Source organism: Pyrgilauda ruficollis, unplaced genomic scaffold (assembly GCF_017590135.1).
Source record: "Pyrgilauda ruficollis isolate IOZ18807 unplaced genomic scaffold, ASM1759013v1 scaffold28, whole genome shotgun sequence".
Taxonomy (NCBI): domain Eukaryota; kingdom Metazoa; phylum Chordata; class Aves; order Passeriformes; family Passeridae; genus Pyrgilauda; species Pyrgilauda ruficollis.
In genome coordinates, this window is record NW_024524155.1 from 124,619 (window position 1) to 148,954 (window position 24,336).

At 42.4% G+C, this 24,336-nt stretch overlaps 1 protein-coding gene across 3 annotated transcripts in view; it reads right to left on the reverse strand.

The window, feature by feature from the left end:
* The window catches only part of BAZ1A (bromodomain adjacent to zinc finger domain 1A), a 66,459-nt gene extending 42,470 nt beyond the window's left edge, over window positions 1-23,989 (reverse strand). Inside the window, exons 1-4 of one of the 3 annotated variants that reach the window (XM_041471929.1) lie at window positions 23,841-23,989; window positions 21,775-21,936; window positions 14,543-14,821; window positions 1,819-1,962 (exon numbers count right to left, since the gene is read on the reverse strand). In XM_041471929.1, coding sequence (XP_041327863.1) covers window positions 1,819-1,962; window positions 14,543-14,821; window positions 21,775-21,887 — 536 coding nt within the window. In that variant the 5' untranslated portion in view covers window positions 21,888-21,936; window positions 23,841-23,989. Of the gene's footprint in view, window positions 1-1,818; window positions 1,963-14,542; window positions 14,822-21,774; window positions 21,937-22,604; window positions 22,787-23,236; window positions 23,420-23,840 lie in introns of those variants that run through there. The other 2 variants (XM_041471928.1, XM_041471927.1) reach the window with 2 other exon arrangements.
* Between the last annotated feature and the right edge of the window lie 347 nt (window positions 23,990-24,336).

The following is a 24,336-nucleotide window of genomic DNA, read 5'->3' on the forward strand; positions in this document are numbered from 1 at the left end:
TGAGCATCTGCTGTACCATTGTTTAACAGCACTGCAGCTTTGCACAAAGACTGGGTCTCAAAACCTGGAGATTTATGTGCAGGCTGAGGCAGAACTGTCCTGCACATATCAACTTGACATTGGTCTCAAGGTGACTAACAACATCCATACTCTCCACATGCAAGACTCTCCATAAACAGCAAAATATAGTCTCTGAAAGATTAGTGCTGCAAAACAATGTCCATTCAGTTCAGTGGGATTTCATTGTTATGAGCAATGGTATAAAGAATCTTATATGCCAGCATAGAAAAATTCTTGACAATGCTTTACTTACAGATAGGTTTTACACATACTGCAAATAATGCTTTTCAAGTCTGCATATACCCAGAATATATCTAGAAAATGACTGTTACTACACTCTCACATTTGTTATAAACAGACTCACTTAAAACTTACAGTAAGCATTTTAAAGACACAAGAGGTTTGCAATTTAACTTGCAGCATAAATGTTACATATGTCACAGAACACTGCTTCAAAAGCCTGTATATTCTCACAAGAACTCCCCTTCTAAGAGAAAGAAGTTATTTTCCCTCCCTTCTCTGCACTGTCAAAATAACTAATCAGCTGGGGAGAACCACAGACTGACCGGGAGTGCAAGACTTAGTCTTACCACCAGCTCTGGATGCATAGAAGTGACAGCACTATAATGGATCAATCCTACAGTCAGCTCTGCACATGCTTGCCTAATTCCAAGAATAACCTCCTTTCAAATGCCACATGCCTTTTGGAATACTGAAAATGCATTTATTTTTTGAAATATGCAGGACATCTTCATGAAAAACTTAAGACACTGCCTTCAAGAGACAGCAAAGAAATTTAAAAATTATTTATCCCATGTTATTTTCTTAACCAAGTGAGGAGCTCTACCCTAGTTATTCTAGGCATGTCAGGACATGACTTCATCATAAAGCAATCAGCCAGATTAACTTCTGCATCCATGTGACATCTTAAAGTCAGTAACATTTCATGCAAAGCCTTTATATTGCTAGATCCTAGATTAGGGCCCACTTCAAACACTCCTCTTTCATCATCATGCCTATGAAGCATAGAAGTCTTTCTTCTCATTATACTGCTAGGATAGGCTCAATTACTGCTCAGCAAAGGGACACTCCAACACAATAAACAACACAGTTACAACCAAGAAGCTTTCCTATTAAATCTTATTAGGCTACTCCAGCCCATAAAAAGCTCCTCAAGACAAGACACACAGTATCACTTCAACTAACATCATAACCAAATCCATCAAATACAATGATATATTTATATGGACACATACACAATGAAGAAAGCTTGGTATGTTTTTCGTTTTTTGGACACAAACACAAGAAGTCTCTGGGAAGACTTTTCAGAGAGTTCCAGTAAAAGTGTGTCCTCCTGTCATATGGTAATCTCAACTCTGAGCCCCATGATGGAAGTGAAGAGATACCAGACTGCAAACATGCAGCACATGCTGCACTTTCTGCTACAGCAGCACAGATTTCCCAGCAGAGAGAACTACCAAGAGGTACACACAGCTCTTCCACCATCGCTCAGTAAAAACACTGTCATTGCAAAGAGATAAACAATGTTCAATCTGTAGATATTCCCATGGTCATAATGCAGTTTTCTGGTGCCTTAGCATAACCGGCACCTCTGCAGGTTCGGCTTGTCACCTTCAGCTGTCTGAACGCTCACAATCCATACAGATGAAGTAATTTGTTTCAGTCAGACTCTGACACATCTGGCTTTAATCTCATTTCCACCCAGTCAGAATATCACACAGTAAAAGTATCACATACCCATTTTGTGCAGAGCTATTGTGCGTTTCTGAGTCGTCACTGTCGCTGATAACAATTGTGTCCCCATCAGCACTGCTGCTGTGGCCATTTGCCATTCCATTGTGATGGGCTGGAGCTATGACTTCCAAAACCTTACACTGCAACCTGCAATAAAACACAGACATTTATTAATGTCAAAAGTCTTTCACTAGTACAAGGAGCCCAAAATTGTAGCAGATGTTATTTTAAGAATATGTACATAATAGAACTTTGTATTGTCTACTAAGTAAGTAACTAAGAGCCTTGAACTGAAATACTAGGTAAAATATTCATTTCATAAGTACCATCTAATAAATGGACAAATTCATCTGCTTACACTTCTCAGGAAAAAAATCAAGTTACTTGTGGTTGTGAGGGTTTTTTTCTATTCTCATTTAAGTAAATTAAAAAGTTAACTTATTGTGCTACTTTAAAACTAGACTACAAAACTTCTAGATTATTTTCATAGCAGTCTAAGAAGAGCAAAAGATTTTGAGATCCTGAAGTATTTTTACTTGTAAGAGATCATCTACTACTGTTGATGACCTAAATAAACAAGGCTGAAATGATCATTATGCATCTAATCTTAATAATGTCCCATTTATCTGCTGACACATATTAAAGCTCCATCTGGCATGCACACAATTGACAAAACAAGCCTATTCCTTTGCCATCCTGAATGCTAGTTATAAAAGGGAGATTTAACTACATATCAAAAAGTGTAATTAATCAACACTTCATGCTGGGTAACTGTACTATAGCTGGTTCTTAACCACTAACTTTCATCCCTTTCTAGAATTCCATGGATCCTAGTATTTAGCTTAACATCCGAAAGCCTTGTCTGATTCATGAAAATTAACTGCTGTAGTCAATGGATGTTGTCACATTCTACCACTGAAAGCTCAAAGCATGGAGGAAAAGAACACAATAATTTTCTTCTCAGTGCACCAAGCAGTCCCAGTTGAAATGCAAAATGAAGAATAAACGAAGTCCTAAGCTTGAACTAGTGGTGTCCCACTTAGGCTAAAAACAAATAAACCTCATGAAATCCATGACAAGTTCTAAATGTTCTTCTATCTGAACTGAACATTGGCAAAAAGGAAGCAATATCAAAATATTTCTTGAACATGTCTTTCTGCAAGCAGACAGTACTACCCAAATCTTGCACACACGGAAAAGACTGGGGAGAGAGAAAGAAAAGATGGTGGCAGCCCGAGAAAACCCCAAAGAATTAAAATAACGTAATAACATTAAAATATCCTAGGTAGTATTCTTGTGACATTATCAAGGATCAGTAATGCAGTTAGACCCTGTAGCTGCCCTCTGCAATAGGAAGGGAGGTCCAGAAGGCTCCAGCATGTTATTGAAAAAACACAAAAATAATTTAATTTTAAAAAACCGACAAAACTATTTACATCCTTCTATACCCCTAAAGACAACAGTATGACCAATGCTTACAGTATCCATGGGGACACGAGAGCTGTTTGCATGCAGAAGCAGCCTGAGCCCACTTGGGCATGCTGGCCACAGGCACACTGCCATTCCAATGCAGCCTATCTCATTTCCAAAGCTGGCTGGTGTGGGGCTGGAAGACAAGTCTTCCCAGACAGTGGAGACCAAGCTTATTAACTGTAAGAAATCTAAACAGACTCTGTATGAAGAGCCCAGAATGTCCAAGTATTGCGGAGGTAGAACCTGGTGACTGTTCACAAAGTCAATCTAAGTCCAACAAGGTTTATTAAGGCCTGGCCCAGCATCAGACTCTGAGTCCTCTAAGTAAAGTCTATTATTAGTAACTTGGTTTTCCAACATTTGGAACATCACAGTTACCTCTTCATACTAAATAATGTGGAACCAACTGTATGACAGAATGTATATTATTAGGCTGAGTATTCTAAAATACAGCAAAGATCATCTCCTAAAAAAAAGACTTCTTAGTAGAATTAGTTTTGTTTGAGATTATAAAATACATTTCCTAGCGAGTCCACCTCAAATGAAGACACCCTTTCAATTTCTCACGGAAAACCAGCGGAAGCTCCCGACACGCTCCTGCAGTTACCGCGCTCACCACTAGAGGGGGCGGCAGCCGCCACAGCCGCCGCGCCAGCCGGGGCGCGCACTGACAAAGAGGCGGCAGCGCACGCACGGCCCAGGCCGGCCTCCTGCACAAAAACACTGCGGTACTCGAGTCACCGAGGAGCTTTCCAGCACTGAATTTACCTGCTCATCCATCGAGCAGCCCCGTAATTTACAGGGAATCACATCTCTTTATCTAAGAATGGAAATTACATATTCTATACGCTTGATTCAATAAGCGGCAAAATCCCCAATACAGCTGCATTCCACTCCCGCCCCCTTCCCCTTTATTTTTCAGCAGGAAGAATGACTAACAGACTAAGCTATCTCAGAAAGGAAGTGATACTCCATCTTCTATGCCATTCAAATCATTACCAGAAACCTTTGGGGATGGAATCAAGTGAAACACACATTACCTGGTGCAATAAAAGCACAATCCTGTGCAATTTAATGCTTACTGATGGACAGGAGATTAAAGACAGCGATGCAACCATTCCTTCTAGCATTAAAGAAATAATCTATGAATGATATTTTTAGCCTGTAGTCAAGTAATGGCTAACAGCACCAATTCCCTGGACTAAGTGGCAAAACCACTGTTTCTAGTGCAAGTAGTCTGCTCTTCTCAATAACCTAGTAATTGAGTTCACTCACTACAACTCTTATTTTATATTATAAGGCACATAAAGCAACACAGCTGAAAGCTGAAGCAAGACATTTAAATGAAGCATACTACTTGAATTACTTCCTAAAAAAGATACTTCAAGATCTTTACACAGCTTACGTCAAACCATGTTCACTATTCCCCATAAAATAAGATTTGGGGGCAACTCAATCTAAAAAGACGGCAGCATCAATGTACATAAATATGTACCCTAAATAGCCCCATCAGTCAGGAAGCACTTTATTCAAATTACAATAAAGATTACAGTCACACTGAGTGAATCCCAAAGATTTTCAAAATAGATTGAGAATAGAACCATTAGGAACTTGGACACAACAGTCCCAGCAACTCTAGCTCAGACACTACTTAAAGCAATTTTGCTTACCTGTTTCTGCACTACAGGCTGTTATCAACAGTGGGGTCTTCTGGCTTATTGAAAGGATGGCCACATGCTTACAGATCTGTTTTTTGTTAGGCTCAGAAACTAAGATCTTTGAGGTCTCTTATGGTAAGGGCTCCAATAAATGCTTAGCCTTATGGTTTTATCTTTATTTTTTTTAAAAAACCAAAACAACAAAGAACAACAGAGGAGTCCAAAGGTTTTCAACAAAGCCAGAGTCTGGTATCACAAACGTGATTTATTTTTAAAACATATCTTCTCTCTCAAATGAAGAAGTCTGAGAACTTCCATTGATTTCCATGAACATTGTGTAGGGCTGGTCAGCTGCACAAGCGAAAGAACAGAACTAACTCCAGCAATCCAAGGGCTAGGGACTACAGACTGGCACAGGACAGTTTCTCGGGAAACCCAACTCAGTCTCCTTCTGCAGAAACTATTCTGGACTGTGCTTAGAAGAGCCTACAACTAACAGAAAACTAAAGTCTGACTGAACCTTGTCACTCCCACAACTCTAAGAAAGAAGCAGGTTGAAGGAATACAAAAGCAAACTGCACTTGCAGCCTAGGCTGCTGCTCCACAAGATGCAGACATGACTTAACAGCTCCTGTCAAATGGGGAGATCTTCCTTTGCCACTCCTCTTTCTAGCCACATACATGGTGCTGGCTTTCTGCAGCTCTGGCAATCACTTTCATTGATTAATTGTCATGAAACTGGATTCAACTACCTAACAAAACAACTAAACAAAAGAATATACATTAAAAAAAAAAACAAAATCCCTATCCCAGTGTGAAACACTGGGTAAGCTTGTGTCATTATCACCTACATTAAGCAGCTCACTGAAGGATGGGATGAGAACTAGGGCACAGGCAAGATACAAACACTGAGACACATAAATGCAGACGAGGATGGAGAGCTGTCCTACTCAAGAGGTGTGGGAAGAGGGGCTGCCACTGAAGACCAAGGCAAAGAAGTTTTTGATTATCTCAGCCTTCTACTCATCCATTGTTACCAGTTTTCCAGCAGTCTATCAGGGGGTTACACCCTCTTTGACCTTCCTTTTCTGGTTAACACACGTGTTAAAGCCCTTCCTGTTATTCTTTGCATCCCTTGCAAGGTTCAATTCCAGCTTTGCCTTGCTCTTCCCAGGTCACCTGTCCGTCCTATCTTCATCTGTCTTTCTCTTTAGTTTGAACATCAGGTTCCTACTTAGCCAGGCCACTGTGCTATTTTCCAGCAGATGTCAGGGTGGTTGAAGGCCCCAAGAAGGACAAGAGCCTGTGAGCTCAATGGGTCCTGTAGTCAGCAATAGTTCCTGACAAAGCAATAAGGCTTTGTCAATAGGCTCCCCTTGATCAGGGTGTCTTTAGCAGTCACCAGCCACTTGCTTCCTTTTGTTGCCTCAGTGTCTGATTTTTACCCTCAGTCTTTCAACCTGCTCATGGCTGTTCTTCAGAGACAAACTCTTTACACTCAATCCACCTCTTGATGTAGGAGGCAACCCTTCTGCCTCTCTTCCTCCCATCTTTTCTGAACAGCCTGTAGCCATTGATGGTCACAGTCCAGTCGTGGGATTTGTCCCACCAAGTTTCAGTAATGGCAACAAGGTCATAGCTTTCTAGCAGCTAAGTGGTTTCCAACTACTGTTTGTTGCTGATGCTGTGTGCTTTGATGCAAAGGCATCCTCAGCTGGGCTGTCACCTTCCTAGAGGAGCACATGCCTGAATTCCTTAGAGCTAATTCTCTGGTGGTTTCCCTTCTGGTTTATAATACCTTAGGAAACCCTGGCTCATCTCCCTAAGACTGCATGTTCCAACATGGCTCACACATTTCCGAGTCAGTATAACATAGATGCACTTCTGATGAGCTACTGATTTCATCCCCAATATTGGCAAGCTGCACCCAGGCTTATCTCTGCCAAGCCTGGTCTTATCCCTTTCCTCCTTCAAACCTGATTTTAAGCCTTCTCAATCATCCCAGCCAACTTATGGGCTTTTAGACAGGCAAACCCCATTTGTCTCCAGCAGGCCTGGCACCACAGAAACTGTCCCATGACTGCAAAAGCCAAAACACCACTGAAGGCCTTTAAGCCACATGTTGATCAGGTGAGTTCTCCTGTTCCTTTCAGAATTTTCCTCCCTGCTACCAAGGGGTTTGAGGAAAACACCACCTGTGCTCCTGTTCCTTCAATCTGTTGCCCTAGTGCCCTGAAGTTCTTTTTGACTGCCATAAGACTTCTCTCATCAACCTTGTCACTGCCAACATGCACAACAACTAGAAGTGGGTAATAATCAGAGGGCTCAATTAGTCTCCTGATAACATCCTGGGAGTCTCCTGGTAACATCCCTTACCCAAATCCCAAGGAGGCAGTAGACTTTCCTGTGGAATGGGTACAGCTGACATATGGGGCCCTCAGTTCCCCTGCAAAAGGGATTCACCTACAGTCACCTTTCTTTCTTTCTTTCTTAACACCCAAAGTTGTGATCCATCGAGCTGACTGACTTGTTCTGGGCAAGCTCCAAGAGAGAACTTCATCCCCACTATTATCTGCCTGACCCTGATATTACAGAGCTTCATACATTTACTTCAAGGGCACTTGGAAAGGAAAGGGAGGCTGGGGGGAATTGTCCTATCTCCCTGGGCAGGGACCTGTTTCCATTCACCCATACCTTCCAGGTCCCCCACTTCTGCCTGATGGTGAGAGGGTCAGGGTATCTCTGACTCTTGCCAAGCTTCCATCCACTGCATTTCTCTCAGGGACTGAAGGATGTGACTCTACCAGTCTGTTTTCTCTCACTCTCCCTGATACTCTCTCCTTTTCCCTTCCTCTTTAGAATGAAACAAACCAGAACAAATTCTTTCATTCATCTCAGAAACTCAAAGACATGTACACAAGCCATTATGAGCTGCAAAACAGGCCAGGTATCTCCATCTACCGCTTCTGGAGAAGTAGAAGAACACAATTGAAAAAAGAAGAGAATCTGCACTCCAGTAACAGGCCAAAACCCTTACAGGATACCAGCTTAAAAACCTCGACCCTGCAACTATTGGCACTTCGCTTCCCAGTAAAGTTCTTCCCAAATGCCAAGCAGGCCTTTACATCCAACCAAGGCTGGCGTTAAGAGAGGCTCTGAGAGGAGAGACCACTTCTCACAGCTCCTCAATTGAGCATTCTGCACACCAGCTTTTGATCTGGCTGGCACTAATTCTCTGACAGAAATAATACTCTGGTATTCAGCTATGTCCTCATTTCAAGTAAAAAAAACAAGATACCCTGAAGGCTCAGATGAGTTGTAAATGTGTCTCTTTATGCTTTATGATAAGCAGACAAAAACTATCCCTTATATGGCACATGGCTTTTTCAAAGGAGACAGTGGGGGAAACATTGCAACACTTTGAAGCCAACTTTTAAAATAAAACCCACAATGATCAGTGAGTCAGAAGCAAATTCACTTTTTAAGACACATAAATGAAGGTAATGTTTTTCAAATGCCAAAGTTTAAAAAGCACACTTTTTCTAACAGTATGTAAAATTAGTTGAATACAGAAACCCCCATAAGAATAAAACAAGAAGCTGTAGTAGCAAGTGCTAAAAAGCACCAAAAAAGCTATGGCACCATTCTGTTTTGTCAGCTTTTAAGAAGTTTTTAAGAAGAAAATGTCAAGTAAGTGCAGTCACTCATCTCCTCATCCTAACAGTTCTCAAACGCTTAGGAGTAATTAAAGAAGTAAGAGAGACAAGATCTGAAGGAATAAGTGACATCTTTTACTAAGCTAACTGATAATGTTTAATGCACACATAAACAAAAGCACGCAACAAGGAGACAAGTTTTATGCTCGTAACAGCTTCCTAAAGTACAGAAAGAGCTGCTGCTTTTGGGTTTTAGCATCTTCATTTGTCTGTCAAGTTATAGTTATTCAAAGAAACTAGTAAGAAACATGGTTTTGCTTAGGACAAGAGCAAGTACAGACTAGCTGTATCAGCTGTCTCCTGCAGAACTAGGACAGTACTACATTGGTATATTTATCATTTTGACTGCCCAGCCTTTGGTTCATAACATTGTACTGATTAAAAACAAGTAAGTACTAAAACAAACCAAAACCTTGGCCTTTGAATTTATAGTTATAAAATACAGAGTGTGAGAATCAGAGCTACCAGAGACTGGCAGTGCCAATTGTTTAACAGCTGTTTAACAACCTATAAGAAAGGAGTTGCAGGTTCTTTCCCATATATCATCATCATATAGCTTCCATTAGTCAAATACAAACATATTTATTAGTCAACAAATTTACATTTACATCCCAAAGGATTTAAGGGCAGTGGAAAGTAAATTCCTTAAATATGATTTTTCCAGGCCAGAAGTTGATTGATCCTTAAGCAGCTATGCTGAAAAAATGCACACTGTATTTGCTTTATGAATAGGTAAACTGCTCTCCAGTATTATCAGAGATGCTGTTTCACAGACACCATGCTAGTTTTGACACACTCTGGAATTCAAATTCACCTTTCAAAATAAAGTAGTAAACTTCCTTTGTATACAGGAACTTACGTTTAAGCATTACCACTAAAAAGTCACACAATTAATAATTATAATTTAAATAATTTAAATTCTCTGTAACTCATTAGTCTAAACATGCAAGACACTTTGTCACTTACTACCTAGTGATCTTTTATATAATAACTCATCCTAGCACTCAGACAACAGCTACAAGTATCTATCTATCTATCTATAGACAGATAGGTATAAGCAACTTGCCAGTTTGAATAAAAAAGTTGGAAAATTAGCTATAACTTTATCTCTTGCAAGGATTGTCTTCCACCATCCTAACTCCTTATCAGCTACAGTCGTGACCAGCAACATGCTTCCTGTGCCCCAGTTAAGACTTACAGAGATGAAAACAGTATGCAAATCTTTTAATTGGCCTAATGCAATGGTTAATCCACTCCTAAATGAACACTCCTAAAGCACTGGGACACCAGTGAAACAATTGACGAGTTAAAAGAAGTTTGATCTCTGATGATGCCTCCTGCAGCCTGACAATTATCAACATCAGATCATTCAAAGCAGAGAAAGGATCTTAACATATTCAAATGTATGATCAGATGCAGCAATGTTCCTAACAACATCATCTACTACTTCTGTAAGTAGGTTCATTTTTAAAAGCATTCTGGTGTTGCTTGCTCACAGACATCAGGCAAGTATTCTTTTGCAGTGGTGTCATCTAGTGGTCAAATTCAATGAAAAAAAGATATTCCTTTCTGTATGATTTTCTTCCTTCTTACACTCTGACCTTTAAGCAATCTATTTCAGTCTGTAAGTGGTTGACTTTTTAATTAAGTGCCATACTAACTGATGAACAAGAATTGGTTGTGCCCCAACCTCCACATAGGAAAGAGAAGACATCACCACATAAGCTATTTTTAAGAGTGGATCTAGCGTTGTCAGATCTCACTGCTCAAGTCAGACCAAAAGCTTATAGTTTAATTAACTAGTTATCAAACCACTCACTTATATATCCTGATAAAAAAGGACATTACTTCTTGTGATAGCACACAGAATACTCACAATAGGTTGTTTACATGGGCTTTAAGTGTAGTTTTTCCTCCAACAAATTAAAATAGTTGTAAAATCCAAAAAGCATGCTGCTGACTTCAAGCAGAAAAGAACAGGTCTTACTTCTGAGCAAGTTAAGCTGTTGAAGGGGTTTTTTTTTAGTATGTCTGAGGCATTAGCTGAGGTTATTATTTTCAGGTAGGCCTTCCATACCACATAGTTTCAGCTTTCAGGTAACTGTCTTCAGATGTAAAAATGTTGAAAATCAATTTCACAAGTTTCAAGTATCAATAATACTAAGACAGCAACAAATGGACAGGTTACTGCAAGAGACACTATTCCTTGTGGAAAATCAAAAGACCAAGTACATGATGGGTCTTGAACTTCCAGTTCTGAATGTCAAATATGGGAAGCAATTCCAGTAATGTGATCAATGTATTTCCTCTCCTTCAATAAAATGTGAGCTAAAACATTAGCTGCTTATTTTATATCTTAATTGCCCATGGCTAACATGAAATATTGCTCTAATCCCTCCCCCAACAAAATCTCAAATAATTTCCATGCCTTTTTCAATAAACTACCTTCCATAAACTGCAATGCGACAATCTAATGAAATATTCACAGTGTCAACTGGTTTAAATTCTTTAGCAACTCAAACTTAATTTTAGATTAAATTTTCTCTTTTTATTCTGTAATGTTTCTGACTAATATTTCAAATAGTAATTTTGTCTTTTGTGAAGGCAGTATTAGGAAAATGTTGTTACACATTTCCTACGTTTCTTTAACTGGAAGTCTGAGCACCTTGTGTTTGAAAGCACAGCACAGCTGCCACTCTGGAGAAAAGTCAGACACATACAAACCAAGAAAGATGGCCGTTTTTAATCAATACATCACTTGAAGGGTTAAAGAGCAAACAGAATTATCTCCTTGTGGCTTCTAACAGATTACCAAAATGCACCCATAATTTTTAGAGACCACCTGAACAAGGCATATGATAGGACTGGGGGGGGGGGCTTTCCCTGCAATTTGTTTCTGGTTGACAACAGTTGTTGGAGAGCCCAGACATACAAAACAAGAGGAGGGCAGTATATCCCAAACTCTCCTGAGTTCCTCTTACCAGACCTCAGTAACAAGGCAAAATTAGCCAAATTCAAAACTGAGCAGCATAGCAAAAGGCTAGAAACTACAAGAGACATAAGACCAGAAAAAGTAATGGAGCATTAAACCACAAAAAACAGAGCACTCAGTTTTCAAAAAACCCAGCATTTTCCTAGACTCTGAACAAAGCACTTGTCCTCTCTTTGCAAATCAGCTGTCATCTCTTGCAGTATTATAGACAACTTCATATGCTCAAGGATAAAAACATTTATATTAAGCCAAAATGCTGGGTTGAAGGCTAAAAGCCTTCTAGTGTTTGGGCTCCCTAACACTTATTTTGTTCAAAATCTAGAAACAGATCTTAAAAGAATATTACACATGCAAAGTCAGCAGTTATAAAATAAAATATCAATATGTAAATTGTTTGAGCAAGCCTTGGTTACACATGCATTATGTAGTACAGTTGGCATTAAATGATGCACAGAGCTCAGAAAACAAAAAAATCCTGCTGACATTACATACGCAAAATACTTTAAAAGCAGTGAAAGAATTTACAACAACTGGGTTTTCATGACCTGCCAAATTCTGTTGCTCTCATAGGATGCTGTTACAATATAGATGGACTGTGATAAATTTTTCTAGAAAAGATCACAAAAACATAGCTGCAAATGACAAATACGTGCAAACAGTTCTGCTGAAAAGCCGTATTATGTACAAGTAACCTGAGTTGGCACACTTAATACAGTACTTCAAAATGCAGGTCAAAGTCAACTGTTAATTGGCAGACAAATAACTACGCCTCACCTCTTCCCACTCTGTATTCTTTAATTATGTACCTCTGAGCATAAAAGTCCCTCCACATTACCATGCTATTTGCAGTGTTTCCTGGATTTAGTATTAAAGGTCAGAACTAGCTCCCTGCTATACCTCTGTCTACAGTATCAGTGGCATACAATCAGCTAAGGCAAGTTTTTTATTCTTCATTTTACACCAATTTATACTTACGTAGTTTAAAACATGCCATCTCTAGCAGGCTAATTTCTGATGGAAATAAATTTTATTTGAAACTTTATATCTTTTGAATGGTATCCAGCCCATCTCACATGCTCAAGAAACTTAGCTTATATCCTGTTCATGTACTGATCAGTGAAAGTAGAACATACACATCTAACAATTTTGTGTTTATCTCAACACAAGTTCGAGTAACCAAGAAGGTTGAATTAAAGGCTGGTAAAAAAAACCTGCAGCACTCTCTTAAGAAGATATAATAACTTTACCTATGGAAAGCTATAATGCACATATGCAAATATTTTAGAAAAGTAATAGAAAGAGTTATTCTTGAGGAAAAAACTTGTAGAATAATTTTTTTTTTTTTGCTATTATTTTGGAAACGAATTGTTTTCTACCTCTGAAGATACTAAGGCATTTCACTGAGCAAAAGAAAAAGAACACCTAAACTATACTGACTGTTCATAATATTCATGTTTCTAAATAAACAAATGAAACAAACAAACACCTTATTCTCTAAGCAAAATAACTGCAATACCATTGGTATCCTCAGTCTAGTCGTTTGACAAGTATAAAGATGAGAAAGATTTGGATATACATTTTCCGTACAGAAGGCAGTAACCCTACTGAAGTTGTCCTCATCCTGGCTTTGCAGACTGGCACTTTACTGGTTGAAAAAAATAGAGCAGTGAAGAGAAGGAAAGCTTTCCTATTAAGCACTGACCTTATGTACATAACCATACCAATTTCCTTACAACTTATCTCCTGCAGTGCATCAAGATTTTTCTTCCTGGTGTAGTACAAAATTTGCCATAAATAGTATCTCGATCAGCCACTACAAAACTCACAGAGAATAACCATTCTCCAATGACCATTTTGAACCAGCCCACTCCTATCACCTAACAAACACCAGACTATGCACTAAGTATCAGGCTACCCAGAGGAGTCCCTTCTACTCTGAAGTGTAAGCTGTCACCTACCTTCTGAAAAAAGGCAAAATAAAATGACTTTACAAACAACAAAAACCCCAGCAGCAGTAGCTGTACCCACAAAGGTTTTAGTACCATTCTGCAGGTACATCCAAGCTAAGCATGTTTTTTTCACATCTTAAACCTCAATTAGGTGAAACTGTAAACTCATTTAGACAAAATATGGATGTTTTTTGGACCCCTCATAGAAGCTGCTTTAAAGAAAGATCAAGCTTATTTAGACTATAGAGCATATGTACCAATGATATGAGAAAGAATGCATCTGAAGCTTAAAATTCTTCCAAGGTTTTAATCAGTCTAAGACAAAAATAAAAACATTTGCAGTAAATACTCCAGTATAACAGTAACTATAACACTAACTCTGAGAGGGAGGACACCCCTATCAACCTAAATTCCAGATAATCAACTATTATAAACATTATACAATTAATTCCCAACTTCAATGATAATGTAATCACAATTTTTGCACTACCTAAGAAGCAAAAATCCAACATTTATCTATTATTTTAAGCTTTCAGTAGTTTGGCCATTAATTCTAATGATTCATCAAAACTGTTGTGTGTTTTTTAAATTTGTATCTTCCCCTAATTTCTCATTAAATCTTACTCTACAAACAACCCACCTTTCTCACACCGAAAAACCGACATTCCTTTGCAAATCCACCACATAAACCAAAAAACATGCAGTGTCAAGACCTGAGAGCACTGTCGTATCTCCACAGCTGTTTCAAAGCTAAGAGAAGGTATCAAGCACAGCAACACAATCCTGCTCTTAATTAAAGTAGGGAAGCGCAGTAATAGTATCGCCAGCGTAAGAATCACAACTCACTTGGATGTATTTGTTTGATGGAGTTTATTACCCTGGGGTTTGGGTTCAAAAATGCACACACAAACAAAAATAAGTGTTTTTAAATATACTTACCTTGCACCATTATTTCTAAGTACTTCCACTGTTTCATCAACAAAATACCGATCCTTGACATAAGCAAAGATTTCATCACAGATCTCATGAAGTCGGGTGCGATGGGTAAGGGTGGCCAAGTAGAGAACTGGAATGATGAGTGCCTCTGGAAAACTTTGAAGATTATGTCTGGCTTTCTTCTCTGATTCCAGAGCTTCCTGATATGTGAGTCCTGGTTTACCTGTGACAGCACAGCTCCACACAAGGCTGTTGCACAGAATGGTGCGTTCAAAAAAATCACTGGAAAGGAAGAAAGGTTGGAGGGGGAAGAAAGAAAGAAAACAGTTGAGTTCTGACTGACATTTTAAACTTGCTCACAGTTGATACAGCAGCAGATTGCAAATATCTTTTAAAAGCGTGAAATGCAAAAGCAGCTCTACTCCTCTACAGTTTGTAGATATCAAGGGGTATTTGCCATTTTTCAGCCACGGCATGGTAAATTGCTATTGTACAAACAAAGTCTCCTCTCATTACAGACTACAGTAAAAGAATCAAGACCTAGAAATGCTGCAAATAAATATTTATATAAGAATATTCATATAAGAAACCTTTTGCATAATAATAATCACACTGAGTTTAATAGGTGTCATATCATACTTGCATCTCCCCCATTTCCACAAATATTTGTAAGATGAGCGCCTAAAATTGTACAAACACGAAATAACTTTAAGATCACAAAAACATGTTGCAACTTGAATAAGTTCCAGACTTCGAGTGCCTTAACTCACAAAGATGGGAGAGGTAAAAAATTAATGTCAAGTAGTTCTCTAAATAGTTTTTATTCCTTCATTGTTTGCATAGCTCTTACAAAAAAGCACTGAAATATTTTTTCCTACAGATTCTTTTCCTCCCTTGTTCCGTTAGTAAATATTGATTCTCCTCCTTCCACACATTTCCAATTAAGGCTAAAATTGCATTGTTGTTACTGCTTGCTTACTAGCTATTATATTGGAATCAAGAATTAAGAGCTTTCATTAGTCAAAATCTGTCAATTTTTGACAGGTGTCAGAAGAACAGCAGCTTATTAAAACATTTTCTAAATGAAGTAGATGATGCATCTATTCACAAAGCCACGTTAATACATATCATAGACTATGGATCAGTGATCATACAGCAAAGCAATCTTTCAATATGCCCCAGTTCAGACAATGCTTTTAGTTGCCTTTACAAATATTAATGGACTAGTATTGATAACTACTGAATACACATGACAAACCAAGGTTTGTTTTGTCTTTATCAGTCCAACATAGCTATTTCAAAGCACACAGTACTTTCAGTCAACTACATGATACATGAGATACCTATACAGAAGTTTCACTTTATTCTTTTACAAAAAACCCAAAACTAAACCATTTTCAAAAGGACAGACCTGCTCAAATAATTTCTAGTAATGAGGTTAAGAAAATTGGACAGTTCACAATGAATTTTTTCTTGCTGTCTCCCTGCAAACCCAAGCTGGCAAATGTTCATCAGTGACACTGATGCAGATGACAGTGTTCACTGCAGATGGACAGATGAACCATAACATTTTGTAAATGAAAATGGAAATTTCAGATTGAGGACAATGAAGGGTCTTGGCTCAGATAATCCTTTCTGTATGAGCCCAGGATTCCTCTGAGCGAGATATGCTTCAGGAAGAACCATCAGCTGCAAGAAGGGGAAAAGCACAGAAGAGGAAGGGATAGATAAATTATCTGAATAATATTTAATAGCTACAGAACTTCAGATTTTTGTATCATCTGCTATCCTGCTATCTACTTAATATATTTGACAGTACATGGATAATGTGGGCCTGCTTACTCTAAAGACAAAAAGGAGAAGAACAAAGGAGAGAGACATAGATAAACTATTCTTCAAGATATGAAGAACAGATGGCTGTCAGTCATTCTCTGTGCATCTTTATTGTGTATTATACTTATTTAAACATATTAAAGAACAGGTTAGACAAAAATCTGTTTCATGAGTTTGGACTGGGGTTTTTTGTGAAGTGATAGAATAGATAAAATGTTATCTCTTCAGGTCTTGTCTTGCCCTGCATTTCAATATTTCTGTATTAGAATAAGTAATTTTTATGGATGGATATTCAATGCACAAAATAGCACTTACTTCAATCTTCATTCAGCTGTGTTTCTACATACATTTTTGTGTCTCACTTACCCAAGATAAGTATCTTTAGCCAGGAAATAGAAAAACACTCTAAAGTGTTACTAAAAAATGTACCAAAATATATTTTTTTTTTAAATTATGAAAGTAAAGTTAAAAAAAATAGTCAAGGAGGTATCAGAGAGCAAGGGAGAGACAGAGGTTCACACTGACAGTGTCCCTTTAAGAGCTGCTGTTATTCTTTGTGAGGGGATACCAGGCAGTCATGCTATTTAAAGCAGCAGCATTGAACTTAGAGGAGAAAAAAAAAATTTAAAAAAAACAACGAAAAAAATAATTTAAAAATCCCAGTCAACAAACCTCTTTCTAAAAACTCCTAATCCATGGTTATTACAAGAACAAAATGCTAAGATTACTTTAACTGAAACATATTTGAAGAAAATATGTTCCATTTACATACGAGCATATTTTGTGTATCTAGTTTCATTCTCCCTCATTTCCTCTTTTGTTTTGTGTGGATTTTTCCCCTGTGAGTTTACAGGGAAGAAAAAAAAAAGAGTGTGAAAGAAAGCGACATCCAATTTTGAAAGCATTATTTAGCTATCTTTACCTATAGTGCATCAAAACCATCTGTGGCTTAGTCTGTTAGCAGAGTTTCACTGCAACGTTTTAAGGATCTCACTTTAACTTGGTTTGAGAGAAAACAAAATTGCACACTATACCACTAAATATACTCCTTCTGTCCCTGTCTCTCTCCAGGGCACATCAGTTATCACAAAACGCTTGACAAAGAAGACACAACAGCTACCAATCCAAGGAATGGCAGCAGCAGCAGTGATACCCTTTCCCTTTACCTGAAGGGTAGTAATGCCCTTGATCATATTCTACATCCAACTTCACAACAGCAAGAGCATCTGCTGCTACATCACATCTCAAGCATTACTTATGTCTTTATCTAGGGTATTATGGTTTCTGGGGCTTCCTTGCTGGTTCAAGATCTCTGTGACTCTTGGCAACATGGAGGAAGAAATTCATACAAAACACATCCACAAAGGTCACTTGCATGGGTGCATCTGCATTGGAGAAGTCAAATGCAACTGCAGCACCCTGGTGATGTCCACATCAGCTCAACTACTCGAGGAGCATGGACTAAAAACCAATTTGTCTTTGTAGTTGTAATTAACACCAACTTCTCAGCTGGATGCCTCTTTTTATTTAATTAGTTAGTTTTCTGTGCAAGGTAAGGCAAACTGTAAAATTACCAGCAAATCATAGAGTAGTAGTTTAATGCCACTACTCAGTAGGTATTTGATAGGAGGCAGGTCATTAACAGAAGCAAGAAATGAATTACTTGTAATCTCTGTGCTGACTACATTTGCAATGGATATAAAAATCAGCCTAGAAATTATGGCGGTCTTTTTCTTGAATTAACCAAATATTCCTCTTGATTTTAAGATCGACTATATTTTTAGTGTGCTTCAAGAGCATTTATTGCAAATATTTACTTCCATTCATTTGCTTAGCATATGTTAAAAACAAGTAATTTAGTGTGCCACAGGAGGGTAATGAGAGAAGACTAACTGCCATTCTGAATCAGAATTTTCTTAATACTCTTGGTCTCCAGAAGTAGTCAAGAATTTGCATTACAAATAATGCACAAAACAAACAAGAAAACCATGATAAATATATTTATTCCTTAATATTTGTAGGTTAATTATGCATTAAGGAATACATTTAAAGTGATGAGTTTCTCTCCAAGAAAACAGGAAAATTCACCTAATTTAACTAAGGACACTTAAAAAGCCTTTTGAAAAAACTCTATTTGACTGTAACCAAGAACTCTGCAGGCCAATCTGTAAAGAAGTTTCACAAAGTTTTGAAGGCGAGGAGAAACTGCTCTTCCTCCCCCTCTCATGTTCTAGAATGAGAAACATTCCTACCACTGTGTCTATACTACTCATCATTGTTTTTTTCAAATTATCTTCATATACAAGACTTCCCACACTTTATTAGTAGCTTTCTCTGCACATCTCTATCAGCTATTAACTTTCACAGACAAGGTGTCAAAGACTGGTGGTAACATCCCACTGGTTCAGGATGTTTTTCATGCATTCCATATATCTCATGCACATCCATACTCGATTTTCCTACTTTGACTCTACAGACTTTCCTTGCTGGTCTGTCCCTCTAACCAGGAATATAACCAAGCATGGAAAACATCAGCTTTCCCAGTCTCTTTTACTAAGGATAAATATAACTGGACATACTCCCCCCCTTCTGAAAGGGTTACAAAATTATGTGATTGCATTTCCAATTAAAGAGGAAATACATTCTTTACAGGAAAGTCACTTTACAAAATACTAGTCTTGCTAAATTTTTCTCATATTAGTATAACCATTTCTTATATAGAAGAGAGTAATACTAATGTATGATTTCTAATCAACTCTACTAAAGCAGACACATGCATGTAAGCAGCTTTTCACCACTAAGTTTGTGCTCTGCCAAAAACCCCACCAAACAACCCAACAAAAAACAAACACAAAACCAGCTTGAGTCTTAACTGTTTGTACTACTTTAAAGCGTTCACAGAGTTGATGTAGGGGGTGAATTCAGATTATCATATATATCCGTACAGCCCTCCTCACCTAGCCAGCTCTGTAATTTTTAAATTCTCCTCTTAAATAGTAGATTCAGAGAAGTCCGACTTAGACAATGGCTTTCTTTCATGAAACAGCTAATACAATTTTTAAGAATTGGGCCCTCCCTATCCCTATTAATGTAATCGCTCTTGCTTAGGCAAAGAAATAGGTAATATTGTTTTCAGAAGGCATTATCAATCAGCAGAGACAAGGATCAGCATCTTTAAAACAGTCTAAAAGATGACCAACCTTATGTTCTCCAGCAGATTATGCCACAACTAACAGTAACCTAAACTTACAACCCATCTGTGCCAGAACACTTTGCTAGGTAAAGAAAGCACTAAATTTTCCAATCCAATGCACCAATTTTACCCAGCCTAACAAAAAGGGCCAGAAAACAAAAACAACAAAAACAAACCCATTACCAAAAAACACACACACCCCCATACACAAAAAACAAGCATAGCAGAATTTTCTGTAGTCTTCCCAAACACCACATTCTAAGGCCTGACCTCTCAGCTAACCACCTACTGACATTTCTAGGGATCGCCTGTGTGAACACATCTAAATTTACTCCTTAATTCATGAACTTTGGTTAAGTAAGGAATTTGGTCTTTCATACTTATTGACAACACCTCTGCAGTATAAATAAGCCTGTCAGAATACTTCAAATTGTCACCAAACATTTTGAGAACAGACAGACATTTTAAAAGGATACTTTTCATACTGAAATTTTAGTAAAACTACATGTACCTGAAACATATTTCCCTGTGTCAACAAATTTTCCCAGTGTCAACAAATACATTAGAGTCATCTAATGACGTGATAATAACTGTAACCAGAAAAGCAGCTTATCAGAATAAGCAATTCAATATCAATAAGCAAAGTAATATCAGAAGCTGGGGGAGAGGGACTTAATTCCTACAGAAACAGGAGGCTGTCACCTCTCCCTTGTTAGGTTCTTATACGCCCTATAAAGAAAATACTCCTTACAGAACTCCCAACAACATAATCAGCACCCCGAGAGTATATAGTTCAGGGAACAGTAAGGCACTGCCCTTCAAAGTTACCTAATCCAGCTTCTTTACAATTTTATTAAGTGTATTTGAACAACAAAAAAATGTCTAAACATGAAAAAGATTTAGGTGTGCTTTTATTTCAGATGTGCAAACTAAATGCATTTTAGATTTAACCTCATTAGTCTGCAAATCTTAAAAAAAATATAGTTTGGATGTGGGGGCCTTTTGTATGTGGGAATGTTGCTGGATCAGACTGGTGGCGAAAACCCGTAATTTATCGGCTTTTGAAAAACGTCCTGGTAAATACTTTCTGTCCATTGTTCTTACAAGCGGTGAAGTGAGTGGCTGCAAGTTCGGGACTACCCGTGCCATCCACCTTCACTCGTTAACGGGAATTTCACCTACTCTGTTCAGCTTTGTAGACTCGGGGGAAAATAATAATAATTTTAAAAAAGAAAAAAAAATATATATTAAAAGGATGGGAAGAGCGATAAAAGCCTCACTAGAAAAAAAAGCTCCTAAGGTGACAGGTGCGCTCGCTGGGCTTCAGGCGGGGTTTAACCCCCGGCTGTGCCGCCCGCCCGCCCAGCCGGCACGGGAGGGCTCCGCGGCGGGACCCCTACCCCGCCGGACAGGTGCAGCGACCCCGCGCCGCGCTCCCCCGCCGGCCATTTCCAACCGGATCAGCCAGCAGCTCCCCGCGGAGGCGGGGCGAGCACGGCCCTGGGCGGCGCGGCGAGGGCCGGCAGCAAGGGGTTAACCGCGGCGGGAGCCGGCCGGCGAGCCCAGCGGGCCCGGCAGCCGGTGCGCCGTGCCCGGCCGTCAGCACAACAATAGGGCACCGGCACACGCCGGGCGGGCGGCCCCGCTGCGCCGGCTGAACGCGGGCCCGGCGCTGTCCCTTCCGCGGGGCGGCCTAGCGCCCTGCGCCGCCGACACGCGGCTGCCGGCGGGGGCGGACGGGAGGGAGAGCCCGAGCCCGGCAGACGCTCGTTGCCGCCCGCCGCCTCCCACACGCGCAACTTTCACTTCCCCGGCAGGGGCGACACCGCGGAAGGAGCGAGAGAAGGAGGGGGGAAGGAGCCGGCTGTCTTCCTTCCCCGAGGGTGAAGGAGGCCGCGGGGTACCCCCGCCGAGGAGGGGCAGGGGGAATCCCTGCCCCAGGCGAGAGATCCGCCCTCTCTTCCCCCATCCCCCTCGCGAGGGCACAGGCTCGGCGCCAGCCGCGGTCCCCCACTCACACCCCCCGGCAAGGCTCCCCGCAGCGAACGGGGGAATCCCCTTTCCTCCCTCCCTCCCTGCCCGCCCAGGTGTCAGAGTCGTTGGGGGCTCCAGTTGCTCCCTGCCTGCCACCGCCGGAGCGCGGGGGGGTTGGCGGGGGAGTCCAGGACGGACATAGGGACGCGGACACCGACACGGGGCTGTTTCTTACTCGTAGTTCCTGAAGATCTCGTTAGTGACCCTGCAGTAGAAAACACGCTCGTCTGGCCGGAGGTCGGCGGGGGGCTTCACCCTCACGAAGGGCTTTCGGTGCAGCAGCGGCATCGCCCTGCTCCAGGCTCTCTTCCTGCCCCAGGACCGGCTTCAGGGGGTACTTGGGAGAATAAAAAACACGGAGGAATTAAGCGAGGCAGAGGCGCCCACCAGCCCGGGGAGGAGGGAGCGGGCTCGGCGTGTCCCTCCTCCCGGGGGAGCCAAGGCAGAAGCGAGCAGGAGCGGCGGTGGCAGCTCGGCGGAGCCTTTTGTGTGCCCGACACGCCGTTGCCTGCCTGGGACTGCGCGCGGACCAACGGCGGCACCTTCCTCCGCCTCCGCCCGCCTCACAATGGGGCCATGACGCCGAGCGGCGGGCGGAGGCGGCAACCCCCGCGCCAGCCGCGCAACGTGCTCGGCTCGGGGATACCCCGGCCGCGCTTTGTCTCCTGCGGCGCCCCTGCCTTCGGGTCACCCCCTTTCCCCCGCCTCTGACCCACACACGCCGGGCCGGACACCAACTTCCACTCCCCCACCGCCTCCGCCTCCTCCTCCTCCTCTCCGCAAAGCAAACACCCAGGAGGGGCAGCGCCGACCACTTATCTCCCTCCTTCCCTTCCTGCCGGGTCGCTGTCTAACTGGGGTCCTCGCCCTTCCCGCCCCGCGCCTCGCCCCGGCCCAGCGGCTGCCGGGCTCCGCCGCCGCGGGACAGCGCGGCCGCGGCGCGGGGGGCAGCCCGGCCTCCGGCCTGTCCAGCGGGGCTGCGGGGCTCCCTCTCCTCCTGCCCACCTGGTGCGGCCGCAGGCTCTGCTCTCTGCTCGGGCGGTGCGGAGCGCGGTCCCCCTCGCCGCGTTTCTTCCCTTTCCTCAGTTTCCCCCCCCCCCCCCCCCCGCCGGCTCCTGGGAAGTTTTTGATCTACTTCTTCAAGCCCTCAATCAGGAAGAGCTGCGGGGAGGAGCCTTCCCCTGCTCTCCCCTACATCTTTATTGGCCGCTCGGTGCCTTCCAGCGTGTGTCACACAGGAAGACAGCGAGCTACATTATTAATTAATGGCTGAGAGGGCGCATCCTCCATTTTTGAATTATCAGCCGGAGACCTCCGGTGCGGGGGGTGCGCCCAGCCCGGCTGCCCGGGGGGAAGGCGGCTCTCTCGGCGCGGCGCTGCGGCCGGGCCGGGCCGGGCCGGGCTGCGGGCGGCTTAAGCGCGACCCAGGAGGGGCAGCGCCGACCACTTATCTCCCTCCTTCCCTTCCTGCCGGGTCGCTGTCTAACTGGGGTCCTCGCCCTTCCCGCCCCGCGCCTCGCCCCGGCCCAGCGGCTGCCGGGCTCCGCCGCCGCGGGACAGCGCGGCCGCGGCGCGGGGGGCAGCCCGGCCTCCGGCCTGTCCAGCGGGGCTGCGGGGCTCCCTCTCCTCCTGCCCACCTGGTGCGGCCGCAGGCTCTGCTCTCTGCTCGGGCGGTGCGGAGCGCGGTCCCCCTCGCCGCGTTTCTTCCCTTTCCTCAGTTTCCCCCCCCCCCCCCCCCCGCCGGCTCCTGGGAAGTTTTTGATCTACTTCTTCAAGCCCTCAATCAGGAAGAGCTGCGGGGAGGAGCCTTCCCCTGCTCTCCCCTACATCTTTATTGGCCGCTCGGTGCCTTCCAGCGTGTGTCACACAGGAAGACAGCGAGCTACATTATTAATTAATGGCTGAGAGGGCGCATCCTCCATTTTTGAATTATCAGCCGGAGACCTCCGGTGCGGGGGGTGCGCCCAGCCCGGCTGCCCGGGGGGAAGGCGGCTCTCTCGGCGCGGCGCTGCGGCCGGGCCGGGCCGGGCCGGGCTGCGGGCGGCTTAAGCGCGGCGACCCTGGCACGGCGGTCACGGCTCGGCGGGACGGCCGAGCCTGCGGCGTGCGGTGCTGCCCGCCCGCGCCTCCGCCAGCGGCGTCAGCAGCCTGTGCCGAGGGGCCGCCGAGCAGCTGTGAGACCGCCGGCCCCGGAGGGACCCCCCGCTCGGCCCGGAGCCACCCCCTCTCTGCCCTTCGTACCTGCCCTGCGAGCAGGGGTCCCGGCGCGTCTCCTGCGGGGCTGATTCCCGGCGGATTTCGGTGTTTGACAGTGCAGCGCCGGGCACGTTGTTCTCAGTTACAGCCCCCGAGCCACAGTGCTATCGGCGCGGGCGGGGGCGTACGGGTGTATTTTGCAGAAAGTGCGATTGTCTATAATTAAGATGAGCATGAGGGTTGTACGTGGGCCCCATAACATTGCTTTTCTTCCCAGTTCACCGAAAATGTCATTAAATGGTTTCATTAATGTATTCTTTTTTTATGACCTTTTTTTTTTTAACACTAATGCATTTACAGTGTCATTGGTAATTAAAACTGGAGTATTAAATTAATTGCTTTCCTAAGAGTGCTAGCCTGGTTGGAAGACAAAAACCACAGAAAGTCCACATCCATTGTAATTCATCAGAACTAAGTGCAGTGTTTTTATTAAAGAATCTACAGAGTAACTGTAGAAAGTTCTTAGGACTATTGAGGTGAT